The 22,947-nt window shown below is 37.2% G+C and overlaps 1 protein-coding gene across 6 annotated transcripts in view; it reads left to right on the top strand.

The window, feature by feature from the left end:
• Positions 1-22,947, top strand: part of LYST (lysosomal trafficking regulator) — a 179,313-nt gene that overhangs the window by 70,299 nt on the left and 86,067 nt on the right. For all 6 annotated transcript variants that reach the window (XM_010860102.1, XM_010860104.1, XM_010860103.1 and 3 more), the window contains 7 exons: positions 4,798-4,958; positions 5,796-5,986; positions 8,109-8,354; positions 13,154-13,327; positions 14,239-14,388; positions 18,295-18,432; positions 19,897-20,095. In XM_010860102.1, the coding sequence (XP_010858404.1) occupies positions 4,798-4,958; positions 5,796-5,986; positions 8,109-8,354; positions 13,154-13,327; positions 14,239-14,388; positions 18,295-18,432; positions 19,897-20,095 (1,259 nt within the window). The remainder of the gene's footprint in view (positions 1-4,797; positions 4,959-5,795; positions 5,987-8,108; positions 8,355-13,153; positions 13,328-14,238; positions 14,389-18,294; positions 18,433-19,896; positions 20,096-22,947) is intronic.

Below are 22,947 nucleotides of genomic sequence, written 5' to 3'. Positions count from 1 at the left end.
GCTTCTGATACAAATTACAAAAAGACTGTAGATGAAATTTACTGTATTTTAATAGGAATCTGTCAAGTGAGATATTTTTCTTTTTTATCACTTACATACAGAATTAATTTGCCTTAGAAGAAACTGTTGAAGATTAATATTTGGATCTGGGGGACCATGCACAAATCTGAACATTTAGACATTTATGAATTTAGTCCAGCAAGGCCATATAAGATAAATCCATAAGGAATTATTTAAGTGGCTAATAAAGCTAATACCAAAATTAAATCTAGAGTTTCAAAAGAAATTAGAATGACTAGAAAAAAATATAAACCAGTATATTAAGATAGAAACCTAGAAATATACCACATGAAATATACCAGGTTTGGTTATAGTACTATTTGACTTTTACAAACCAGGAGAACTGTGAGTCAAATTAATAAGAAATATCTTGTGAAATATCTTAATGTAAAGTTTAACTCAGAGAGAGTTGTAAGGTATCTTGGATTTGTAAGAGTTGGAAAGTATTTTATTGAATGAAATAGCATGAAAGGCAATACAGAATTGGAAACTAGTATAACACAGGAAAGGACCTAGCTGGTTGGAAGGAATATCTAAGTTGAATGATGAAAAAGAAAAATGAACGGGCATGGTGATGCTGCGTGACAGCAGCTTTGAATCCAGGATGAGGCTGCTAGACCTTTTGCAAGGTGCTTTATATACATTATCGTCCAATTCTCTCTAAAGTCTCTCAGAGTAGATTAGATCATAGAGATAACATATACCCTCAGCACAAATTAATTGATTTTTTCGTTCATTTGTTCATCAAATATTTATTGAGGAATTGCTATGTGCTGAGCACATGCAATATTAGGCCTGGGAGCTTGGTAAACAAGACAGACATGTCCCCTGCCTTTTGGGGGTTCATAGTTCAGTGAAGAAGCAGACAGCAAGGTACACAATTAAACACGTGTGTATAAATCATGATAGGTACTGTGAAGACAACAAATGAGTCCCGAGACAGAAAATACCTGGTTTCCTGCTTAAGAGAAGGGCATCAGGGAAGACCTATCTAGAAAGAGATTATTTAAGCTGAGACCTGAAGGAAGGAGATGGAGTTTTGCATGAACAAGAGGGAGGAAGAGCGAGCCAGGCAGAGGAAAGGGCCTGTCAGAAAGAAGGGAAGCCTGTGTGCCTGTCAGCTCTGCCCTGGAGGCTGCGGGAGTCGACTGCTTACAGCCTTGCAGCCTCAGGAAGGCTGGGAGAAGAGGCTTGTGAACAGCTTTGGGGTAGCCAGTCCGCAGTGTCTGCCAAAGGAAACAGTTTATTCATTTTAAAAAGTACATGAAAATATGTCATTGAATCTCAATTTCTATAATCCAAAGAAAATATTTTCTGAGAAGTTCTGTCTTCACAACTGCCTAAGCCTGAAGGCAGCTGTGGCACATCAGTATATGTTTCCAGAACCTTGAATTGGTTGGGATTGGGGATGGGACTGTGAGAGTCTGATGGACACTCTTCTCATTTCTGGAACTCTCAGCACCTACCAGGCAGTGTAGTAAGCACTTTGCACAGATGACCTCATTTAGTCCTTCTAGCCGCACAACAAAGTAAGAGATGCCTCTGTCCTTCCATGTGAGGCAGCGGAAACCCAAAATGCTGCTTGCAGTGAGGAGGGTGGCTGAAACTCAACCTGGACTCTGAGCCTGGATAGAGCCCTGCTTTAAAACCCTCTGCTCTCTTTAACGGGCTTCCCAGGTGACTCGGTGGTAAAGAATCTGCTTGCCAATGCAGGGGATGCAGGAGGAAGATCCCCTGGAGGAGGAAATGGCAACCCACACCAGTATTCTTGCTTGGAGAATCCCATGGACAGAGGAGCCTGGCAGGCTACAGTCCATGGGGGTCACAAAAAGTTGGACACGACTGACCATCCACATACATGCTTTACTAACCCTACAGCCTTTTGGTGAGTCAGGCAGGCTGACAGATATAGGAATCATAAACTAATCATTACACATATTCAGAATGAGTGTCTAGATGTTCTCTATGGCCAGTTCTGAAGTTATGAACATAGCACTCAATTTTTACTCACCCACTTATTTGAACATTACTTTGAATTTACCATTTGGTATAAGTTAATGATTTTATCTAGTAAAAGAGCATTGAGCAAGTGATCAAGGAATATAAGGAATATATTATTCCTTTGATTTAAATTTGGCACTCTATCACTCTCGGAACTAATAAAGTTATTTCTACAAGTAATACATTTCAAGATGTAACGACACTGAAAAACAATTGTTAATATTTTCTGCTAATTTTTATTTGATGAATAGAACACAAATCTGGTAGGAATATATGACACATAGTAGATAGTGTGAATTATTTTAGTGTTTGTTGAACTCATCTTGTATTGATTTTACAGGTTTTCTTTACCCTTAAGAACTGAATTAAGTCATAGTGCCACTAGGTGGCAGTACTGTTTCAGTTACAGCCATTTAGTTGGTTCAAGAGAGAGATGCCTGCACAGGAATAGGTGTCTCACTATAATGTTGTATGTCAATTGAACTTCAATAAAAAGGTTAGATCACATCTTTCCTTTGTTAATAATATTCCTATTTAAATAGCTAAATGTATATATTAAGTATGGAATAGAAAGCCTTAAGGGAAAATTTTTAAATAAATATATACCAAGATAGAATTTCTCATTATTAGCTTATTCTAAGTGCTTTGTCTTCGGAGAAGGCAATGGCACCCCACTCCAGTACTCTTGCCTGGAAAATCCCATGGGCAGAGGAGCCTGGTGGGCTGCAGTCCATGGGGTCGCTGAGGGTCGGACATGACAGCGATTTCACTTTCACTTTTCACTTTCATGCATTGGAGAAGGAAATGGCAACCCACTCCAGTGTTCTTGCCTGGAGAATCCCAGGGACGGGGGAGCCTGGTGGGCTGCCGTCTATGGGGTCACACAGAGTCGGACACGACTGAAGGGACTTAGCAGCAGCAGCAGCAGCAAGTGCTTTGTCTTATTCACAAACTTTATCTTTACAAACTACCTTCATTATCTTAAGAGAGTTTAAAACACTCTAGAATGAGGCAAGAGCTCGGCACTCTGCAATTTAAACAAGAAGATGAAGTTCTCCCATCGTGTGTGTCTCTAGGAGAAAGCATTAGTTTACCTTTTCCTACTTTGCCTTTTGTGAGGATTCCTATAACTTTTATCCGTGAAGAAAAGCAAGAGATTAATCAAAAGCTCTGCAATATTTAGTGCTGAAAACACAGAAAATGCAAAAAAAGCATTGGCATTTCAGTGCCTTGTCAGAACAAAACCTGAAGAAGTGATACTCTTCCTGATTAGTTTTTGAAGAGGGCATGAGGTTTTAGGAATTGTGTACTGAGATGGGAGACTTTCTGGTAAAATCAGGGAGAGGTGGTAGATTTGTATTTTAAACCAGGAAGGTGAATATGTAGAAGTCAAGTGGCAAAGGAAACTTGCAACAAATGTCCAGTCATACTTCCCTTGGCCTGGTGCGGATCACCAGGCATCTCTGCCCCTTCCTCTTCTTTGGGGGGTTGTGGACCACCAGCACCTTGGACCAAGAGACAAGAGGATCAGTCCTTCTCTCTCGCCCATTACCAATTATCCAATACTGAACCAAGAAACTTGTTCAGGAATTTCGAGTTATTAAACATTCACACTTCAAAAATCCCTGAAGTACCTCATTGTGGTTTTGATTTGCATTTCTCTGATAATGAGTGATGTTCAGCATCTTTTCATGTGTTTCTTAGCCATCTGTATGTCTTCTTTGGAGAAATGTCTGTTTAGTTCTTTGGCCCATTTTTTGATTGGGTCGTTTATTTTTTTGGAATTGAGCTGTGGCAGCTGCTTGTATATTTTTGAGATTAGTTGTTTGTCAGTTGCTTCATTTGCTTCATTTCACGCCAGTCAGAATGGCTGCGATCGAAAAGTTTACAAGCAATAAACGCTGGAGAGGGTGTGGAGAAAAGGGAACCCTATTACGCTGTTGGTGGGAATGCAAACTAGTACAGCCACTATGGAGAACAGTGTGGAGATTCCTTAAAAAACTGGAAATAGAACTGCCTTATGATCCAGCAATCCCACTGCTGGGCATACACACTGAGGAAACCAGAATTAAAAGAGACATGTGTACCCCAATGTTCATCGCAGCACTGTTTATAATAGCCAGGACATGGAAGCAACCTAGATGTCCATCAGCAGACGAATGGATAAGAAAGCTGTGGTACATATACACAATGGAGTATTACTCAGCCATTAAAAAAAATACATTTGAATCAGTTCTAATGAGGTGGATGAAACTGGAGCCTATTATACAGAGTGAAGTAAGCCAGAAAGAAAAACACCAATACAGTATACTAATGCATATATATGGAATTTAGAAAGATGGTAACGACAACCCTGCATGTGAGACACCAACAGAGACACAGATGTATAGAACAGTCTTTTGGACTCTGTGGGAGAGGGAGGGGGGAATGATTTGGGAGAATGGCATTAAAACATGTATAATATCATATAAGAAATGAATCGCCAGTCCAGGTTCAATGCAGGATACAAGAAACTTGGGGCTGGTGCACTGGGATGACCCAGAGGCATGGTATGGGGAGGGAGGTGGGAGGGGGTTCAGGATTGGGAACACGTGTACACCCATGGCGGATGCATGTTGATGTATGGCAACACCAATACAATATTGTAAAGTAAAAATAATAATAATAATAATAAAATAAAAATAAATAAAAATAAAAATCCCTGAAGTAATTGATTTAACTTTGTTTTTAATGTAGGAAGCCTGATGTTACTCTGGATTTTATGCTTCCAAGAAAAACAAGTTTGTCATCTGACAGCAATAAAACATTTTGCATGATCGGCCATTGTTTATCATCCCAAGAAGAATCTTTGCAATTGGCTGGAAAATGGGACCTGGGAAATGTACTCCTCTTCAATGGTATGTTTTTCCCCTTTAAAGCATTTTCAAGTTTTTCCTTCAGTTAACAAGTATTAAACTAAGTTAATTGTTCTGGATAAAGTATTTATCCCCGTTCCTTTACTTGTACTTAATAAGTACTGTATTTCCTAGATTCCAAGATGTACTGTTTTAACATATTTATAATCTAAGTGGTTCTTATAATTGATACATATATTTAATGCAAAGGCATATATCCTCCCCCACCCCACTGCCAAAGAGAAGCTTATATTAAATCACTTTATAATCCTAGAAAATGCATTATAGCAGGTAAAGTTAGACTGGCTGTCTCTCTTACTTATAATTTTAGTATATTATATAAAAATACCAAATTTTAGGTGAAGAAGAAATACATGATTTTTAAAAATGTATTACTCAACCTGCCACATAATAGCATTTAGACAGTGTTTATTGAATAAATAGATGGATGGATGAAGGAGTAATGATACCAATCCATATGTTGTTTTTAAAAGGAATTCACTGAGATAAAATTTCCATTTGCAAAAAAAAAAGGACAAAACCAAAAAATCCCCTATTTTTAGCTTAAAGAGCAAATATAAATATTATTACTTTATTTTACCAAGAGTTTTACAGATAACTTTATATATATACATATGTATATATTAATTCATCTTACATCCAGAGTTGCTATAGATTACTTGCTCATTACACCAATTTGAAAATTGAGGCTTTATTAATTTTGAAAGATATAGTGAACAACTAAAGAATCTAGCAAAAACCCTCTGATTTCTTGTTTTTATGAAAAATTCTGGAGTATTTTAAATAAGGAACTTTTTTTTTTTTTTTTTTGCTATTCAGGGGCTAAGATTGGCTCGCAAGAGGCATTTTATCTGTATGCTTGTGGACCCAACCATACGTCCATAATGCCATGTAAATATGGCAAGCCTGTGAATGACTACTCCAAGTACATTAATAAAGAAATTTTGCAATGTGAACAAATCAGAGAACTTTTTATGACCAGCAAAGATGTGGACATTGGTCTTTTAATTGTAAGTTTTCATTTTATAGGTTTTAACTTTTTAGAAACTGTTGTGTATGTTTATTGAATGTGAATTAGCTGTGATTTGATTTTTAGAGTTTTTCTGTTTCTCAACATTTTCTTTACCTACAAATGTTTTTCTTTTTAATTAAAATACTTTGACTTCCTCAAAATTTGTTTTCAGGTTTCAAATTTTCATCTGCTTTTCCTTGGAACTATATTTCTATACTAAGTATTAGTTTAGGTTATACCTGTTGTTAATCATTCGAGAAAAACATTTATGATATAACATATAATACATGTTAGCCTTAAAAATTGCTTATTATATTTCCTTTCCATACTTATAAATAAGTGCTAATTTTTATTTATATTAATTTTAATTATACATATTCAGATTTTAGAATATTTATTCTTTAATACAACAGCAGCTAGGAATTTTGCTTTCAAATTATTGCTGATTCTGCTTATATGAGACTTTTGATTGCATTTTATATATTATTCTAATATATTGTTATACTAATACACAGTTTAGGAGTATTGTGATAGATACTTTTCATTATAGCAACTAGGAAACTGATCCTTCATAGTCTAAAACATGTAAGTCTTGAGTGGTATTAAGTATCTGTGGTAAAATAGATATAGAATTTAACTAAAGATCTGGTATTAGACCCACAATCTTTTTCTCCGTAAGGAATATTTAGAAATGGAGGTTAAGGGCATTTTCGCTGTCCACTGTTATTGAATGGGGGCCAGAGATTGTAAATATTCTATAACGCACGGGTAGTATCCAACCAGAATCACCCAGAGGACTTGCCAAAACATAGATTGCTTCAGTAGATCTGAAGTGTGGCCCAAGAATTTGCATTTTTGACAACTTCCCAGGTGATGCTGCTGCTGCTGGTTGGGGCCCACATACTGAGTATCTCTGCTTTAGGAAGACCAAGGAGCTCGTACAATGGATGTTTGTTCAGATAATTTTAGCTCTGTAGTTTTTGGTTAATCCCTTTTTCACAAAAAAATACGTATTCTTAACCTTTTATTTTGCCTGAAAAGAATGGAGGTTATAATTCATAAAATTCAACAGAAATTATCACAAGTAAAAATTATACAGGTTTTATGTGAAAAATCTTTTTTGAAAGCATATTTTTTTAAGCCTGACTTTTTTAGCTGCTATTTTGGGGTTATGAGACATCAGTAAGAGGTCAGACAGACATGGTGCCCTCCTAGCAAGGTGTTGGTATCAGATGGGACTTGTTTCAGATAATCGGCATTTTACCAGATTTTTAATGAAAACTACTGTAGATTTATGATTTTGTTTTACCCAGCATAATCATGTACAGTAGACTGTGTCATCAGTTTGGTTGGTCTGCAAAGGTGCTAGATGATGTCTGATGAAACTATACTTGCATCACGGTGGGCTGAAAATGATGGAAGCCCAGAGCCCCCAGCTGCTACACCATTTTCCACAAGCGTGATCTTCTGTAGTGGCCTCCATTGAGAGCACCTCAGAGTTCATTTTGTTTTTAAAGTTTACCATAATTTTTAAAGTAATTGATAGAATATTTGACAGAGAGCTAGAACCTAATCAAAACTACCCTTTGGTTGGGATAAATACTCACTTTGTTAGGTGTGCTGATAGTTTGGAGTTTTATTCTAGTGGAAAGAATGCTCTAGTTTATAGAGTCATATTTAAAATGAGTAGGCAGCCTATGAGCAAATTCAATACCAAAATACATTTGAATACATTGACCCAGAGTCCCATCTCATAGGGTTGTAACGATTGGTTACTATTTATAAATGCATAGAACAGTTCATAGAACATGAGTACGGTAGGGATTTGTTACTGGTGATAGGCGTAATTTCATGTTTATTCTCAAAAGATCAAAGCTGGAATTTTTCTCAGCCTTCATATGGTTTACATGTATTGACCACTCCTAAATGAAATGGGTCTTTTTCTTTGTGGAGAGCTGTCTTGCTTCTCATGTCTATCTTTGTTTTGTGCAGTGACTGTCTTTTTTAAAACAAAGAAAACGATTTTTTGCTTGTCTTTTCACTTTGAAATAATCCATTTGCTAGTTGATAATGTACTTTTTAAACTGTTTAGTTATTGAAGGAAAATATTTGTGTTTCAGGAAAGTCTTTCAGTTGTATATACAACTTACTGTCCTGCTCAGTACACCATCTATGAGCCAGTTATTAGACTTAAAGGTCAAATGAAAACCCAACTCTCTCAAAGACCCTTCAGCTCAAAAGAAGTTCACAATATCTTATTAGAACCTCATCATCTAAAGAATCTCCAGCCCACTGAATGTAAAACCGTTCAAGGCATTCTGCATGAGATTGGTGGAACTGGTATATTTGTCTTTCTCTTTGCTAGGGTAAGAATCACTGATTGTAAATTTATTTAAAGAGAAACTACTTCTTTATTATTGATAACTTTTAGGATTCTTTTTTGATTAACAGTAAAGCTATGTATCAACTATATTAAACTTTCAAGATTAAAAAAGCACACATTGTTTAGAATGTCATCAAAGTTTCTACCACAATAATTTTTTTGTTAAAATTTCTTTTTAATTTATGAAGATTTGGGACTTCCTTGGTGTTCTTGTGGTTGATTTTCCACTCCCAATGCCAAGGGCACAGGTTCGATCCCTGGTCAGGGAACTAAGAATCCTGCATGCCACGTGGTCCAGCCAAATAAATAAATTAATTAAATAATTTATGAAGATGTCAGAGTCTTCTGTTATCTAGAAATGTAATTAGAACCATTAACTATTAAGTGTATAAGATTTAATATTGCCAATGAGAAAAAAATGCTATAATAAAAATAGAGAAGAAATGTATTTCTTAAAACAAGATTTGTGAAACTTGTTTTTCCCTTGAAACTTCCATATGCTTGGAGAAAAATAAAGGTCAACAAATAAGTACAAAAATAACTCATTTGGGATTGAAATTTTTTGCAAGAGAAGGAGAAAGTCAAAAAGTTTGACTCACACCATGGATACTGTTTTAGAGAATTAAGTTTATTTATCTGTTGTGTTTAGCCATCTGTGGACTGGAACAATCTCTTTCCTGAGGTGGAGTAGACAGTGGTGTACATGACTGTTTCAAGGACTGCTGAAATCCAAATAGAGGGTACAAATGGTCTCGCTTCAGTACGAATCATTTCTACTTCCTTGTGGTCCAAATCCTTGTTTAATTAAAGCAACCCTGATCTTTTTCACTTCCAAATTTTATGCTTAAGTGTAACTTCTGCACCATTGTCATATGTCTCCCTTTCTTTTTTTTCTTTAGTGGGGGCACCTTTGATTACTTTTGTAATAAGAGACATATCAATGTTAGTTGTTATTGTTACTGTGCTTATAAAATAAATACTTGGTTAGCATTTGACCTGCCATACTCTAAGCTTTCTTTCTTTTTCTTTTTCCATTTTTAATAGCTTTTTTGCATGTAGTATCTAGTTGAATAGATATTAAACTAGTGTTTTAAAATAAAAACTTTTCATTTAACTTCTCGTCAACATTTTGTGATCTACTTTTATAGCTTTGTATAATTTCAAAATGTGTATACTTGGTTTTTCCTTTTTCATCAAGTTTAGTCGGTTCGGTTCAGTTGCTCAGTTGTGTCTGACTCTGCAACCTCATGGACTGCAGCACACCAAACTTCCCTGTCCATCACCAACTCCCAGAGTTTGCTCAAATTCATGTCCATCAAGTCAGTGATGCCATCCAGCCATCTCATCCTCTATTGTCCCCTTCTCCTCCTGCCTTCAATCTATCCCAGCATCAGAGTCTTTTCCAATGAGTCAGTTCTTTGCATCAGGTGGCCAAAGTATTGGAGCTTCAGCATCAGTCCTTCCAGTGAATATTCAGGACTGATTTCCTTTAGGATTGACTGGTTGGATCTCCTTGCAGTCCAAGGGACTCTTAAGAGTCTTCTCCAGTACCACAGTACAAAAGCATCAATTCTTTGGTGCTCAGCTTTCTTTATGGTCGAACTCACATCCATACATGACGACCGGAAAAACCATAGCTTTGAGTAGATGGACCTTTATTGGCAAAGTAATGTCTGCTTTTTAATATGCTATCTAGGTTGATCATAACTTTTCTTCCAAGGAGCAAGCGTCTTAATTTCATGGCTGCAGTCACCATCTGCAGTGATTTTGGAGCCCAAGAAAATTAAGTCTGTCACTGTTTCCATTGTTTCCCCATCTATTTGCCATGAAGTGATGGAACCAGATACCATGATCTTCATCTTTTGAATGTTGAGTTTTAAGCCAACTTTTTCATTCTCCGCTTTCACTTTCATCAAGAGGCTTCTTTAGTTCCTCTTTGCTCTCTGCCATAAAAGTGGTGTCATCTGCATATCTGAGGTTATTTCTATTTCTCCTGACAATCTTGATTCCAGCGTGTGCTTCATCCAGCCTGGCATTTCACATGATGTACTCTGCATATAAAATAAATATTAAAGTTAAATAAGCAGAGTGACAATTTACAGCCTTGACATATGCCTCTGCCAGTTTTGAACCACTTTACCTGCTTCCTGAGAAATGGAACATTGTTCCATGTCAGTTTCTAACTGTTGCTCCTTGATCTGCACACAGATTTCTCAGGAAGCAGGTAAAGTGGTCATCTCTTGAAGAATTTTTCAGTTTTTTGTGATCCTCAGAAAGGCTTTAGTGTAGTCAATAAAACAGAAGTGGATATTTTTCTGGAATTTTCTTGCCTTTTCTGTGATCCAGCGGATGTTGGCCATTTGATCTCTAGTTTCTCTGCCTTCTCTAAATCCAGCTTGAACATCTGGAAATTCTTGGTTCACGTACTGTTGAAGCTTAGCTTGGAGAATTTTGAACATTACTTTGCTAGTGTTTGAGATGAGTGCAATTGTGTGGTAGTTTGAATGTTCTTTGGCATTGCCTTTCTTTGGGATTGAAATGAAAACTGACTTTTTCCAGTCCTGTGGCCACTGCTAAGTTTTCCAAATTTGCTGGCATATTGAGTGCAACACTTTCACAGCATCATCTTTTAGAATTTGAAATAACACAGCTGGAATTCCATCACCTCCACTAGCTTTGTTCATAGTGATGCTTCCTAAGACCCACTTGACTTCACACTCCAGGATGTCTGGCTCTAGATGAGTGATCACACCATCGTGGTTATCTGAGTCATTAAGATCTTTTTTGTATAGTTCTTCTGTGTTTTTTTGACACCTTTTCTTAATATCTTCTGCTTCTGCTAGGTCCATACCATTTCTGTCTTTTATTGAGCCCATCTTTGCATGAAATGTTCCCTTGGTATATCTAATTTTCTTGAATAGATCTCTAGTCTTTCTCATTCTGTTGCTTTTCTATATTTCTTTGCATTGATCACTTAGGAAGGCTTTCTTATCTCTCCTTGCTTTTCTTTGGAACTCTACATTCAGATGGATATGTCTTTCCTTTTCTCTTTTGCCTTTCACTTCTCTTCTTTTCTCAGCTATTTGTAAGGCCTTCTCAGACAACCATTTTGCCTTTTTGCATTTCTTTTTTTTGGGGATGGTTTTGATCACCACCCCCTGTACAATGTTACGAACCTCCATCCATAGTTCATCAGACACTCTTGTCTATCATCAGATCTACTCCCTTAAATCTATTTGGCACTTCCACTGTATAATCAGAAGGGATTTGATTTAGGTCATACCTGAATAATCTACTGGTTTTCCCTACTTTTTTCATTTAGGTCTGAGTTTTGCAATAGGGAGTTCATGATCTGAGCCACAGTCAGCTCCCGGTCTTGATTTTGCTCACTGTATAGAGCTTCTCCATCTTTGACTGCAAAGAATATAATCAATCCAATTTTGGTATTGACCATGTGGTGATGTTCATGTCAGGGAGGCCTGGCGTGCTGCAATTCATGGGATCGCAAAGAGTCAGACACGACTGAGCGACTGAACTGAACTGAACTGAACTGAGAGTCGTCTCTTGTGTTGTTCGAAGAGGGTGTTTTGCTAAGACTGGTGCATTCTCTTGTTGAAACTCTCTTAGCCTTTCTGCTGCCTTTGTGCTGTACTCCAAAACCAAACTTGCCCATTACTCTGGGTATCTCTTGACTTCCTACTTTTGCATTCCAGTCCCCTATGATGAAAATGACGTCTTGTTTTAGTGTTTGTTCTAGAAGGTCTTGTAGGTCTTCATAGAACCTTTGAACTTCAGCTTCTTCAGCATTAGAGGTTGGGGCATCATTTTATTTTGATTACTCTTACACAGTGATGATCCCAAGAAAAATGATTAATTTTTTATCTCACATACATATAGGATCTTGCCAAAAAGAATTTTAAACTATGTTTTTACATACAGAAACTCTGTTCAGTATCATTCCTCCCCTACAAAAGTAAAATTCAGTTTCCTTAAAACCCTTACAGGTATAGCCTACCTCTTGAGCTTAATCTCCTCCATCCAGGTTGCAGCCAGATAGGCAGCCTGCAGCCTCCTAGACGTACTGTGAATCCAGTCTTCATCTCTCTCCTGACTGCGTCCCACCCTTAGACACCTGTTTATCCCTGCTTCCTGTGGTTTTGCTCTCTCTCCCAGTGATCTTCTTCACATAGGCTTCACATCCTGAGCAGGGTGGAGTCAGAAGTAGTTTTTGTGCTCTCATGCATTCATATTGTCTCACTCTTCTTTGCCTTTTCAAATCATAATAGGATGTTTGTTTCCTACATATAGTAGTTGCCAGAAAGCATTGGGGGAATTGAAGTACAAGTCACAATCCTTAGTTTTTATTCTTACGTCTTATGTTTTGACCTATCAGCAGGCCCCACTGGAGGTAGGTAGTCTGCCTGTTTACAGTCTGAGCAGTCTATTTCATCTTCCACAGCATAGAACATAGAGCCTGTTTGTTGACTAAGCATCAAAAATATGAGGCATTTTGCTGACACTTCAGATCACCAATAAAATGCTACTGACTTCTAAATATCAATGTTATTATAGTTAATTTATAGCATATTTGAGACATAAGAGCATGGAACTTGTTGGTTTTATTTGTTTACAATTCTTAAGTAATTACAAACAGTGTCAGCAATAAAAAATAAACTTTCAAATAAAACTGATAGGTTGGTATTACATAATGGAAGATAACCCCACATGTTAAATTTTTAATCTCAAAAAATTAGAAAAAATTTATCTACTTTTTTTTTTTAGGTTGTGGAACTCAGTAGCTGTGAAGAAACTCAAGCGTTAGCATTGAGAGTTATACTCTCATTAATTAAATACAACCAACAGAGAATACATGAGTTAGAAAACTGTAATGGACTTTCCATGATTCATCAGGTGTTGATCAAACAAAAATGCATTGTTGGCTTTCACATTTTGAAGGTACGTTCTCATAAAACTTATTCTAAGGGTTTCGTATGCAGTGATACTTACCTCTTCATTAAGTCTCCTGGTAATAGAGTTTCGTGTTTCAGTTATTTCTGAAGAAAATTAAGGAAACTTGATAGTATGTGTTTAATCAAACGAAGGCTCTTCTGGGTTTTTCGTCATTTAAATAATTACATTTTCATTTCCTTTAAAACATTTTAGAAGAATATAAGAAAAAATTAAGATTTTTAGATCTTGATAAGCCAGTGATACCTCCTGGGCTGGCCCCTCCTTCTGTAGACTGGTGATAGTGACTCATATAGACTGCTGCTTGCTTCAGCGCCCACAGGTATGGGGGCGAACCCAGTTCTCCAGACACCTAGTGCTGTGCCGTTCTCAGGAGGCAGTGCTGCTGTAGAGTTATTATCTTAAAGCCGTATTAGCTTTTTACTGTGATTCAGCTGTAATCACATATTTAAATACCTTTCCAATTAAAAGCACTTGGTAACGTTGTGAAAGTATTTCTTCCCCAGGGTTCTAGTATTAAGGCAAAAGACCAATGCCTGTTCCCATGCCCCCAGACTCCAACTCTTAAAGTGAGCAAGATCCATACACTTGTGGCATGAATACTTCTTAGAAAAAGTTTAAAATTCAACAGATTCATTGAATTTTAAATATAGGGTATAGTTTATTTTACTCCATATTTGAAACTAAATAGTCATTTATAAATATTTGAAATTTGGGGGTTTTCTTATTACCTCAATTGTTTTACAAAACAAGGTAAAGATACCTTGTGAATTGCTGAGTTATTCAGTAGTTTTCTTTTGAATTTAATGTTATGACTGCTAAGATTGAAAGCTTAATATTTCTGTTGAATTTTTGGATTGATTATTGATGCATCTTGTATTAATGCTGTTTTTCTGTAGACCCTTCTTGAAGGTTGCTGTGGTGAAGATATCATTCATATCAATGAGAATGGAGAACTTAAGTTGGATGTAGAGTCTAATGCTATAATCCAGGATGTTAAACTGTTAGAGGAACTATTGCTAGACTGGAAGATATGGAATAAAGCAGAGGCATGTACTTTATGTGGCTAAAAAGCGTTTGTTATGAATTTACCCTCTTAGCAATTTTTACATGTACAGTACTAACCATATACACTTTGTCATATGGCAGATCTCTAGAACTTTTTCATTTGGTTTGACTACCCAGTGGACAACAGCTCCCCATTTCCCTTCCCCCGAGTCCCTGGCAGCCACCATTCTACATTCTGTTTCTTTGGTTTGATTGTATTAGATATTTAATACAAGTGGAATCATTCAGAGTTTGCCTTTTTGTGATTGGCTTATTTGACTTAGCATTGTGTCCTCAAGGATTATCTGTGTTATAACATATGACAAGACTGTTTTCTTTCTTACACTATTCCATTGTATGTGTTTTCCACATTTTCTTTATCTGTTCATCTGTCATGGACACTTAGGTTGCTTCCACATTTTGGCTATTGTGAATTATGCTGCCGTGAACATAAATGTGCAGAGATCTCTCTGAGATCCTGTTTTCAGTTATTTTAGACACATATGCAAAAGTAGGATTGCTGAGTCATATAGTAATTCTAATTTTTAAAAAACAGAATTACTATACCATACTATTTTCTGTAAGAGAGGCACCATTTTACAGTCCTACCAGCAATGTGCAAAGGATCCAATTTCTTTACCTGCTGCTGCTGCTGCTGTTAAGTTGCTTCAGTCATGTCTGACTCTGTGCGACCCTATAGACGGCAGCCCACCAGGCCCCGCCGTCCCTGGGATTCTCCAGGCAAGAACACTAGAGTGGGTTGCCTTTTCCTCCTCCAAATTTCTTTACCTGCTTACCAACAATTGTTATTTTTTGATAGTGTCTATTCTGTAGAATATGAGGTAGTAATAATAACTTGTAGTTTTGATTTGCATTTCCCTGATGATTGGTTGATGAAGAGCATCTTTTCATATACTTATTGACCCTTTGTATATGTTCTTTGGAAAGATGTCCATTCAGGTCATTTGATTATTTTTTTATTGAGTTATTTGATTTTCTGTTAATGAGTTGTAGGAGTCATTTATATATTCTACATACTAATCCCTTATCTCATATATGGTTTATAAGCGTTTTCTCCCATTTTGTATATTGCCTTTTCACTTTGTTGACTGTTTTCTTTGCTGCACAGAGAAACAAATGCTTTTAAATATTCATCTAATCAGTCTTCTCAAAAACAAAACAAATTTACTGCTTCAGTGTAGCATTAATTGTAAATGGAAATCTAGAGATTAATTTCTGTGCAAGGTTTTAGACAGCCATAGATAATGTTGATCTGGAGAGTCAGGATCAGAACTTTGGCTGCAGGTAGTAAAGTAGTTGGAGAAGGCAATGGCACCCCATTCCAGTACTCTTGCCTGGAAAATCCATGGATGGAGGAGCCTGGTAGGCTGCAGTCCATGGGGTCGCTAAGAGTCGGACATGACTGAAGCGACTTAGCAGCAGCAGTAGCAGCGGTAAAGTAGTTAGAGCAGTACTCATGCTGGAAAACACTTGAATCAATTAGAGACTTGCATTTACCATAAACTCTGAAAGGGAATCCTGCTAAGAGTGTGTAGAGTTGAGTCAAGGAGAGGGAAACGGACACACTTCTGAGTAGGGGAGCCATGTTGTCCAGAAGTCAGAGCTGTATCCGTTTGCGGAGCAAGGCTATGAAGTCTTGGCTTCATGGTAGGCATAAACTAAGGAGCATGCTTTGATCTTAGATCTAGGCAATCTTAACAACAGGATGATGGATTGTGTGGTCTTCACAAGGACCCAGCAAGGAAAGTGAATGTGGGGCTTTTTCCTTCTGCCCTAGCTAAAGTATAGTTTTTATGATTTGGTTCGTAGAGCCTCCTCAGTTCTAGTGTAGACTGTAGATTGTCTAGAGTTATTTAGAGTGTAACACCATTATCATCAAATGCAACTGAAGACCAGTTCAACGTGTATACCTTTACAATTTTAAAATATTTGGTTGCTTCCAAATTTGGCAACAGTCACCCCAGACTTACTATCAATAACAAGTTATGAAGCTAAAGAAAACTTTTCTAATCTATCATTAACAAAAATAAATTTTGACCAAACATGCTAGAGGAGAGACAGATTATTTTTCTATTCTCCCTGTATAAAATTATATTACCAAATTATTGTTATATGAAGAAGCAGTCCAAGAATATGGTCCTACAAAATACAGGCGTAAGTATTATGGAGCTGTGTCAAGCAGCTAGCTTTTTCTAGATTTTATGGTATTTTTCAGTTTTTAAAACTTTCTATTTCATTGTGACTTCTCATTCTGAATAAATTCTCTTTCAGAATTTCAGAATGCACATCTCCATGTACATTCACATATAATATATATGCATTTGTGAGCTTCTCTGTTGGCTCAGCAGTAAAAAATCTGCCTGCCAATGCAGGAGACACAGGTCCAACCCCTGCATCAGGAAGATGCCCTGGAGAAGGAAATGACAACCCACTCCAGTATTCTTGCCTGTGAAATCCTCTGGACAGAGGAGCCTGATGGGCTACAGTCTATGGGTCACAAAGAGTTGGACACCACTTAGCAACTAAACAATAACAACATATATACGTATGTATAAAAATACCCATGATGTTGCAAGGAGAGAAAGCTAACGAACATAGGGATAGTAAATGCAAACAGATTGGATCGAAGGCGGTATGAATATAAACATGTAATAAAGAAATAGCTTAATTGTAGATTATAAGACTGAATCTTAACTAAAAATTGACAGCTGTGTTAGTATTTCAAAAGAGGATGCTAATTTGAGCATTAAAAAATTTTGACTAATAAGCAAAGTATTTTTTGGTCAAATTCAAAACTGGTATACATGGATACTTCTATGGATTTGAGATAAAATTTTCTTTCTTTTTTTTTTTAATTTTCTTTTTTAATTGCTTTTTTAGCTGAGTTGTTCTGGTTTTTGTTCATTGGTTGTCTGGTTGTTGGTTTACTTAGGCACTATTCTGTTTTAATATTCTTTTTCAGTCCTGAATCAGGTTTTCATATTTGAGCTGCTTTGTCTTCAAATTTTCATATGCCTTTTTCTTTCAGGGCTTCTTGATCCTGTCCTGTTAAGAGAGAGGCCTTGGTTAGAATAGTATGATTAAGTCTATCAATTCCTTGGCCTTTTCATTATTCATTTCCATCATATAATGGCAGGAAAAACAGCAAACCTACAACCAAAACCCGTTAATTTTGCTTTTTGTTGATAGCTTTGTTGAAAGATCATTTGAAGTAATAAAATGAGGTGAAGATTATCTTTCAGTAGTGGTTGTCTATGTAAGATTTCTTTTTCACTATTACTGTGAATACTATGGGAGAAGCATTTTAAAGTACCTTAAGAGGATGCTAATTATTTAAACTGCATGTTTAGTAACTGTGTGGAGGATTCTAGAATTTGGACTTAAAAGTAAATTAATCCAAAAATTCAGAATTTCTACACTGTCAGTAAATATTTTCAATTTAGTACATTTTTTTTCCTAAAAGTATTTGATTAAATGCTGAGTACACAAATTAGCATTGAAGTCTATATGTTTTTAATAATGCTCTTTGAAAATAAATTATTTGCAAACAATTTATATGGATAATGTGTTTCTCTGTAGTAAATAGTAAATAAGTTCCCTAAGATAATTCATCTTTTGAAAATACTGTACATCATTTAATGCCACAGAAAGGTTAGTGTCCTAAAGCCCCTAATGCAGCATTGCATTGAACATAAATTTTTAGAAATGACCTATTGTCAAAAAAAAATAATAATCTGGGAATAAATTTTTAGATTTGCTTTTTCAGACAGATTTAATCTTTGACAAATTGTGAGTGTTTACACAATGTTAAATTGATGTATTGCATGTCTTCTAAAAAGCACGAGCCATGTTTTTCAGTAACCGTGTGCATATGTTTGTTTTCTCAGCACGGTGTTTGGGAAACTCTGCTGGCAGCCCTAGAAGTCCTCATCAGAGCAGACCACCAGCAGCAGATGTTTAATATTAAGCAGTTATTGAAAGCTCGAGTGGTTCATCACTTTCTACTGACTTGCCAGGTTTTGCAGGTACTCCTTATGTAACTTTATTTCTGGAGGTATTTTCTGCAGTGGTTTTTGTTTAATAACTGAATACCATGGACTGAAATTCTGTGGGACTTCCAATGAAATTTTTTCTATGAAAGAGGTAAAGAAAATAGGCAGAGAGAGGAGAACCTGCCCAGACAGGGGTGGTCTCTAGAGCCAAATAAGGTAGGAAGTTCCTGGAAAATGTGGACAGAGAGAATGCCATCAGCTTGGAAATTCTTAATAGCTTACAAGATTTCATCAGAATGAAGAAGGCAAGACCCAGATTTCTGGGAACTTTAAGCATGTGTGGTAGGTGGATCATCGGAGGTAGTGAGAATACATGATTATTAAGTCCAACAGCAGAAGAAAAGAGAAACAGACTGTTAACAAAAGCTTCACAGTAGGTCAATTTAAGGGTTTTTTGTTTCTTTTTTTAATGAGGTAGGATACCAGTGACTATTTGTAAGGAGTCAGTGGAGAGGGCAAAGTTGAAGAAGCTTAGACTGGGCTGAACTCAGGAATGAGTAATTGAAGTGGTGACCAGGAGCACTGGGAAGTCACAGGGGTACGATTTAGGGGAAAGAAAAAAAAAAAAGATGGTTGAGGCAGAAATAACACTGAATTGCAAGTTCGGAGATCTATGTTTTTGTCTTGACTTGGCCATTGTGAGATCTTGACTGACTTTTGTAGACTCCTCTTCTCTCCGTATATCTGAGGTAGTCAAACTAACCTGTGTTAAAGTTAATATCTAGATTTTAAGTTTTCTGATTCAGCAATACAAAAGAATATATGAAGAAGAGTGGATGCAGAGATATACTGTGTATTTGGACAGAGAGGAAAGATCTAGCCTTGATCTAAAAGCCAGCTGCTATGCACTGGGGAGGTGGAGTTGGAATATATAAGTAATTTATTTATATCTGTCTTTATTTTTGGCAATAATGTAGCATTCTGCCAGGTCTGATTATTCCAGGCAGTAGATGATGCAGTAGAAGGAGATCAAAGGTCTGAGTTTGAGTTGTGCTGCACTACTGAGATGTTTTCTGTGTGGTTTAAGTTAGTCATACAATCACTTCAGGCCTTCATACTGTAGAAATGAAGATAAAACCTCTCTGAGCTGTTGCGAGTAATAACTTTGTAGACTGGAACATACTCTGTTCATGTAACCAGTTTTGTCTATCAGAAATTTTCTCTTTTAAACCCAAACTAGTAGTAGCAGAAGCAGTAGTGATAATAGTACTAGTAGTAGCTAACATTTATATGGGGCCATTGGCTTTAATAAATTTTAATAGCAAGATTGCTTGAATAGAGAAATAGCAACTCAGTTTTATGGTAAATATCTAGTCTAGAGCAGGAAACCAACACAGTTCTATCTTAAACAGAATTATCTTGCTTAAATGAGAAATGTTAGTTAAGTTGACAGTTCTTTTTAAATTAAGGAGAGTTTGTTTTTTTTTTTTTTTTCAGGAACACAAAGAGGGGCAGCTTACATCCATGCCCCAAGAGGTTTGTAGATCCTTTGTGAAAATTACAGCAGAAGTCCTTGGATCTCCTCCGGATTTGGAATTATTGACGATTATCTTCAATTTCCTTTTAGCAGTTCATCCTCCTACTAATACTTATGTTTGTCACAACCCCACAAACTTCTATTTTTCTTTGCACATAGGTAGGTATAATCATTTTTGTTTGATCTTGGCTGTTTCCACTTTCGTTTTTTTCTTCCCATTTGATCCATGTTTGCTTCATATTCATTGAATGGCCTCTGTGCTAGAAACTGCTCAGTTACACACTGGAAATGGGACAGGACAGAGGTCCATACAGTGAACCAGACATAGTCTGTACCTTCAGAGAGCTTAAAAACCAAGAGGTGAGGGTAAATGTATGTGCTGAAATAATTATAATAAATAACATCTGGCAAGTACCTTATAGATACAAAAGAAATGATCTGATTTCAGGAGAGTTAGGGTTTCATCAGACAGATATGGAGAGAGATTTAATAGATTAATAATCTCCCATGGGCATTAGAGAATTACTATCAGGTGAAGAGAGTGACTTAAAGCAAGGAAAAATAGAGAAAATAAAGAATAATGAATTTTACCTAATATAGGAGATTTGTAAAGGAGAAGGCAATGGCAACCCACTCCAGTACTCTTGCCTGGAAAATCCTATGGATGGAGGAGCCTAGTAGGCTACAGTCCATGTGGTCGCAAAGAGTAGGACACAACTGAGCGACTTCACTTTCACTTTTCACTTTCATACATTGGAGAAGGAAATGGCAACCCACTCCAGTGTTCTTGCCTGGAGAATCCCAGGGACGAGGGAGCCTGGTGAGCTGCCGTCTCTGGGGTCGCACAGAGTCGGACACGACTGAAGCATCGCAGCAGCAGCAGAGAAATAGTATCATAAATATAGCTTGGGATCATCATTTATTCAACCACACACAAAATCATATTAAATGAGTCCTTGAATATAAGATCAGAGAACTTAAACCTGTGTTCTACTCAGGAGTAATTGAAGAATTTTGTTTTGTTGTGTTTGTTTTGAGCCAAAGAATATGATACCAGTTCAGTTCAGTTCAGTCGATCAGTCGTGTCTGACTCTTTGCGACCCCATGAATTGCAGCACTCCAGGCCTCCCTGTCCATCACCAACTCCCAGAGTTCACTCAGACTCATATCCATCGAGTCAGTGATGCCATCCAGCCATCTCATCCTCTGTCGTCCCCTTCTCCTCCTGCCCCCAATCCCTCCCAGCATCAGACTCTTTTCCAGTGAGTGAACTCTTCACATGAGATGGCCAAAGTACTGGAGTTTCAGCTTCAGCATCATTCCCTCCAAAGAAATCCCAGGGCTGATTTCTTTCAGAATGGACTGGTTGCATCTCCTTGCAGTCCAAGGGACTCTCAAGAGTCTTCTCCAACACTATAGTTCAAAAGCATTAATTCTTCGGTGCTCAGCCTTCTTCACAGTCCAACTCTCACATACAAACATGACCACAGGAAAAACCATAGCTTTGACTAGACGAACCTTTGTTGCAAAGTAATGTCTCTGCTTTTCAATATGCTGTCTAGGTTGGTCATAACTTTCCTTCAAGGAGCAAGCGTCTTTTAATTTCATGGCTGCATGATTGCATCCGCAGTGATTTTGGAGCCCCCAAAAATAAAGTCTGACACTGTTTCCACTGTTTCCCCATCTGTTTGCCATGAATTGATGGGACCAGATGCCATGATCTTCATTTTCTGAATGTTGAGCTTTAAGCCAACATTTTCACTCTCCACTTTCACTTTCATCAAGAGGCTTTTTAGTTCCTCTTCACTTTCCTGCCATAAGGGTGGTGTCATCTGCATATCTGAGGTTATCGATATTTCTCCCGGCAATCTTGATTCCAGCTTGTGTTTCTTCCAGTCCAACGTTTCTCATGATGTACTCTGCATATAAGTTAAATAAGCAGGGTGACAATATACAGCCTGACGTACTCCTTTTCCTATTTGGAACCAGTCCGTTGTTCCATGTCCAGTTCTAACTGTTGCTTCCTGACCTGCATACAGATTTCTCAAGAGGCAGGTCAGGTGGTCTGGTATTCCCATCTCTTTCAGAATTTTCCACAGTTGACTGTGATCCACACAGTCAAAGGCTTTGGCATAGTCAATAAAGCAGAAATAGATGTTTTTCTGGAACTCTCTTGCTTTTTTGATGATCCACTGGATGTTGGCAATTTGATCTCTGGTTCCTCTGCCTTGTCTAAAACCAGCTTGAACATCAGGAAGTTCACGGTTCACGTATTGCTGAAGCCTGGCTTGGAGAATTTTGAGCATTACTTTACTAGCGTGTGAGATGAATGCAATTGTGCGGTAGTTTGAGCATTCTTTGGCATTGCCTTTCTTTGGGATTGGAATGAAAACTGCCCTTTTCCAGTCCTGTGGCCACTGCTGAGTTTTCCAAATTTGCTGGTGTATTGAGTGCAGCACTTTCACAGCATCATCTTTCAGGATTTGGAATAGCTTAACTGGAATTCCATCACCTCCACTAGCTTTGTTCGTAGTGATGCTTTCTAAGGCCCACTTGACTTCACATTCCAGTATATCTGGCTCTAGATGAGTGATCACACCATCGTGATTATCTGGGTCGTGAAGATCTTTTTTGTACAGTTCTTCTGTGTATTCTTGCCACCTCTTCTTAATATCTTCTGCTTCTGTTAGGTCCATACCATTTCTGTCCTTTATCGAGCCCATCTTTGCATGAAGTGTTCCCTTGGTATCTCTAATTTTCTTGAAGAGATCTCTAGTCTTTCCCATTCTGTTGTTTTCCTCTGTTTCTTTGCACTGATCACTGACGAAGGCTTTCTTATCTCTTCTTGCTATTCTTTGGAACTCTGCATTCAGATGCTTATATCTTTCCTTTTCTCCTTTGCTTTTTGCTTCTCTTCTTTTCACAGCTATTTGTAAGGCCTCCCCAGACAGCCATTTTGCTTTTTTGCATTTCTTTTCCATGGGGATGATCTTGATCCCTGTCTCTTGTAC

The sequence above is a fragment of the Bison bison genome, unplaced genomic scaffold (genome assembly GCF_000754665.1).
Source record: "Bison bison bison isolate TAMUID 2011002044 unplaced genomic scaffold, Bison_UMD1.0 scf7180017864462, whole genome shotgun sequence".
NCBI classification, from domain to species: Eukaryota; Metazoa; Chordata; class Mammalia; order Artiodactyla; family Bovidae; genus Bison; species Bison bison.
This window is presented reverse-complemented; position numbering and strand designations above follow the sequence as displayed.